The 5290-nt window shown below is 36.1% G+C and overlaps 1 protein-coding gene across 1 annotated transcript; it reads right to left on the bottom strand.

The window, feature by feature from the left end:
- Positions 1–1209: 1209 nt before the first annotated feature.
- Positions 1210–3543, bottom strand: LOC114281662 (Pentatricopeptide repeat (PPR) superfamily protein). Its single transcript, XM_028224219.2, has one exon. It carries the CDS (start codon positions 3471–3473, stop codon positions 1743–1745), a length of 1731 nt encoding a protein of 576 aa, XP_028080020.2. The 5' UTR covers positions 3474–3543; the 3' UTR covers positions 1210–1742.
- Between the last annotated feature and the right edge of the window lie 1747 nt (positions 3544–5290).

Here is a 5290-nt window from a genome sequence, read left to right as displayed (position 1 = left end):
CACAGCCATCCACTACTTTTGGCCATTAGCTAGCTGACCATCGACGACCCTGTGGCCACCTTGTGACCTCCAACAACCACCAACTACTCTCAAGTCACCCTCCCATGATTTTGGGCGACACTCTCGTCACCACCTCCAATACCCGCCTCTGGCCACCACATCCGATCCTTTCTATCACCTTTTGGCAACTCACCAAGTATGTTTATTTTTGTCTTTAGTTTCATTTGTTTTCAAATATGTACACTATTTACATTTTTATTTAATTAAAAATAATAAATAAATAAAAGAAACTGACAATGTTTCAATCAGGCTGGATTCATGATCACATCTGCAAAAATGTTTTCCTGTGGGCTGACGCCCCCGGCCTGGGCAATGATCTATATCACATGATAATTATTCTGTTTGATTTGGCACCTAATGGTTCGGCTCAACTCAGTGTTCCAGTCAGTAATGTGAACCTAGAATTTATCTAGTGCAATAGCAATTGAGAGATATAGGGAAGAAATCCTCATAAACCAATGAGGACGTACCTAGTGCAATAGCATTGAGAGATATAGGGAAGAAGAAAAATTCTTGGGAGCACTAATTAGTGCTCCCACTAATTAGGTGGCAGTGGGTCCCGCCATTAATAATGTGATGTTTTGGTCTTGGAGTTGTATTTTTTTTATTTTTTTTTTACTTTTTTAATGCATTAGTGCTATTAGTGGTGATGTTTTTAGTGGGATGAATCATTGTTGTAGGGAAGAAATCCTCATAAACCAATACAGAAATCCTCATAAACCAATACAGAAAAAAAAAAATGTATTTCAGACCCAAAAAAGGACGTACCTAGTGCACAAGGCTCGCGCTTACAATAAGATTGGCGAGAGTAGAGACCTATTGGATTGCTTAGCACTAACCATTGATCCACTAAGCTTCATGTTCCCGACAACCTAAGCATCACACAGGACAATCCATGACAGAAGGTTTCAATTCTAAGCTTTCATCTTTAAATGAAGTACACTCAATTTCCATGGATGTGCAGCACAGCAGAGCAATGACCAATTGAAGTCTATGGCACATTGGCAATGGGTTGTAACTCAAATCCTCGAACCACGATGCTAGAAAGGGGTTAGGCAAGCGTTTATATGGTGTAAGCATAGAATTCTTTGCAGTTGAAATGATTCTTGACATTTGTAATTCAGTTCTCATAAAAGATGAAAGCAGAAATTGGCAAAGTAAAGAATCAAGTGATGATGCATTAACAAGTAGCGGATTAAGAAAGGGTGCAACTCAAGCGCACAATTACAGAAAAGGCAGCCAATGCCTCTTTTATAGTAGCAATAAATTGAATAGCACCAATGTTCTCAAAATGTATGTTCTCTTTTGTGTTAAATAAGTGAACTCCACAATAGTACATGATTTTGTGCTTTAGCTCTTCTCCAGCAACTTGCAAGTGTGAACGTATGGATTCAATGTTCAAACGTGAGTAACAGTGGTCCATAAAAAGGAGTTTTCAGTGTGAAACACCAACATGCACCAAAGATTAATGTTCGAGGTTAACAAAATTTCACGCTCGAAGTCAATATTCTGGCTACCCAAGTAATTCAGTTTGAATGAACATTTTAGCATCCATTGAAGCAGTCTCCTCAAAACTAGATTTAAACTCACATACAAGTAATTCAATTTGAATGAACACTAATATGCACCAAAGATCAATGTTGGAGGTTAACAAAATTTCATGCTCAAAGTTAATATTCTGGCTACCCAAGTAATTCAGTTTGAATGAACATTTTAGCATCCATTGAAGCAGTCTCCTCAAAACTAGATTTAAACTCAGATACAAGTAAGGTTTCCCATGCCCTAATCCCAGGAGCAATATTCTTGCCATCAGTTTGAATGGGAATTTTAGCATCCATTGAAGCTGTCTCCTCAACACTAGGTTTAAACTCATATACAAGTAGAGCTTCCCATGCCCTAATCCCAGGAGCAACATTCTTGCCAACTGTTTCTTTTAACAGTTCCATTGCCTTACAAACCAGCCCTCTTTGACACAACCCACATATCACTTCATCAAATGTTGAAGACTGAGGAATTAAACCCTTATCCAAAATTTCCTTTAATCGACCACAAGCTTCATCAATTTGACCATCCTTTACCAACCCATCAATGATAATATCATACGTTTGTGAGTCAAGGCGCACGCCCTTCGACTCCATCTCCTTCACAATCTCCATTGCCCTACTCAACTTCCCAACATCAAAAAACCCCTGCAAGATCGTATTATACGAAACGACATTGGGCTTGCAACCCAACTCCTCCATATAACCAATCATCTTCACTCCCTCCTCTGCCTTGTTCTGTTTACACAAACCATTTATGTATGCATTGTAAGTATGAATATCGGGAACCAAACCCAACACAAGCATTTCATCGAACAGTTCATCTACCTTCTTGAACTTCCCTTCTGCAACAATCCCATCTAAAACCAAAGTATAACAGACTACATTGGGCTTGATTCCATCCATTTTCATATCCTCAAGAGCACCCAAAGCATCCATGCCCTTCCCATTCTTCACCAAAAACCTAATCACATTGCACCAATCCAAACTCTTAGGGTAAAACCCTAATTTCCTAATTTCTTCCCAAAAACACATAACCTCAACACCAGACAAATCTTTTCCTTCACAGAGAGTTGACAAAATTAAAGAACACAATCTCCCATCAAGAAGACTATGCCCATCACTAATCATAAAATTCAACAACTTAATCGCATAACCCACCTTCCTAATCCTACAAAGAGCCTTGATTAAGACACAAAAGCTAGATTCTTCGACACGTATATTCATCAACTGACTCTTCAACAAAATTTGAGGAACAACCCAAATACCCTCTCGATTCTTACAAAGCACTGAAAGCAAAGAATTGAGAGAATCCACCGAAGGAACACACCTGAACTTAGGTATCCTAAAGAACAGATCAATGGCTTGTCGAATCAAATTCGAATCGCCATAAATTCTGATCAAATCGACGAAAATGAACTCGGGTGTTTCGAATTTTTCGACTCGTTCGATGCGATCGAGAACTTGGGGGATTTGGTCGAATTTGGAGGTTTTGGCTAGGGTTTTGATGACGAAATGGTAGGCATTGGGAGTTGGGTTTGATCTGTAGACAGAGAAGGAATCGATGAGGGAAGAGAGAAGATGGGTTGAGTTTGTTGATGATGATTGTTTGAGGGTTTGAATGGCTTGTTGATCATTGAATGTTTCTTGCCATTTGGCCTTGTATGGTGAGAGTGGCCATTTTCTTGTTTTTCTGAGATGGTATTTGTGAGAAAAACTTCTTGATGATGACGATGATGATGATGATGATCTGAAGAATGAAACCATGAGAGAATTAGAAGATTGATTTGAATTGCTTTGTTTGAAATGGGTATGAAATGGGCCGAAGAGGAGTTGTAGTGATGTTCTGCACTCAGACACTGACTTCAGCATTCATCCCTCTTTTTTCTCCACCCTTTTGAAAACACCCCCCTCATTGGTTATATTTTTTTTGTTTGAAATGGGTATGAAATGGGCCGAAGAGGAGTTGGAGTGATGTTCTGCACTCAGACACTGACTTCAGCATTCATCCCTCTTTTTTCCCCACCCTTTTGAAAAACACCCCCCCCCCCCCTCATTGGTTTTTTTTTTTTTTTTTTTTTTTTTTTTTTTTTTTTTTTTTTTCTTTCTGCACCTCCAATCACCACCCGTCATGTGACAAAGGGGTGAGGGGTAACCCCCAAAAGGGGGTCCCAAGCATTATTCTTAAACCTTGCTATTTGAGGCCATAAAAACAATAAAAAATAAAATAAAATAAAATAAAAAGGGTAAATTACACTGACATCCTTTGGTTTATGTTTATTACAGTTTTCCTTCACTTTTTGAAAATTACATCTCCTCCAAGGTTTAAAGTTTCATTACAGATTCCCCCTCAGCAATTTAATTTTTTTAAATACCAATTTTACCCTCACTAGGTAAATTACATTGACGCCCCTCACATTTTAGAAATTACAATCCCTCCCTAAGATTTAAAGTAGCATTACCAATTGCCCTCTCGGTTAGTATTAGTTGGAAAAAAAATTTATTGAAAAAAAAATTAATTGGAAAAAAAAAATTATTTGAAAAAAAAATTAATTGAAAAAAAATTTTGTTAGTAAAATTTTTAAATTTCTGTTTAAAAACCAACATAAGCTCATTTTTTGAATTTATGTTTTTTCTTCAAATTTACAAACTGAGACACTCATTTATAAATCCAAAAAATTATCAAATAAGTTTTGTGGCAGTTTTTAAAATTTTGTAAATATAAATTGAAAATTGAATACAAAATAGTTATCAAACAGGTCTCAGATGGTAAAAATGTCGTAAAATTAACAAATAATTAAATAAGTTACTAATGTAAGAAATGACTTATTAAAAAATTCTTAGGCTAGGTATGGTTTGATTTTTAGAAAAAAAATTTAAAAATTAAAAATTAATTTGGTTAAAAAATAAAAAATAAAAAAAATTATCATTTAAGAGTATATTAAAAACTATAATACCGTGATTATTTTAGATTACCAATGTGAGTCATAGCGGTTATATAACATTTATGTCATATTTTCTTCTATACACCACACCATCGATAACCTTCACCAGCCCAGTCCATTATCGGGATATGTAATTATTTGCCTGAAAGGCCCCTGTAATTTGTCTTGTTAAGATATTTCCTATTTATCAATATTCAAATTAATGTGTACACACACTTTTAGAAACAGAAAAAATAGAAACAAAATTATTATTGAGTAAATAGTGTCAAATAAAAATAAGCACTCAAGATTAACCATACACATCATGGGTGGCTTAAATGTTCTTTATATGTCTTTGGTGGCAATCCCTTTATGAATGGATCAGCAATCATAAGAGAGGTGTTTAAGTTTTCAATTAACACTTGTTATTTCTAGACTCTTTCTCTAACAACTAAGAACTTTACTTCCATGTGTTTGGAACCACTGGAGTACTTTCTATTCTTAGAGAAGAAAACTGTTACGGTATTGTCACAATATATCTTCAGCGGCCTGGCAATTAAGTCAAAAACACCAAGTCCTGACATGAAATTTCGCAACCATAAAGCATGATTTGTAGCCTCAAAGTATGCCATAAACTCAGCCTCTATAGTAGATGAAGCAATAGTGGACTGCTTCACACACTTCCATGAAATTGCTCCACTAGCTAGTAGAAAAACAAAACCTGATGTAGATTTTCCACTATCAAGGCAACTAGCAAAATCTGAG

This window comes from Camellia sinensis, chromosome 10 (assembly GCF_055761805.1).
Source record: "Camellia sinensis isolate YWXY chromosome 10, ASM5576180v1, whole genome shotgun sequence".
Classification (NCBI taxonomy): Eukaryota; Viridiplantae; Streptophyta; class Magnoliopsida; order Ericales; family Theaceae; genus Camellia; species Camellia sinensis.
The sequence above is the reverse complement of the archived record's forward strand: the minus strand, read 5'-3'. Positions and strand labels throughout refer to the sequence as shown.

Bases quoted from the DNA above. Each gene is read 5' to 3' on its own strand.
- LOC114281662 (XM_028224219.2), bottom strand. From the start codon at position 3,473: ATGCTGAAGTCAGTGTCTGAGTGCAGAACATCACTACAACTCCTCTTC.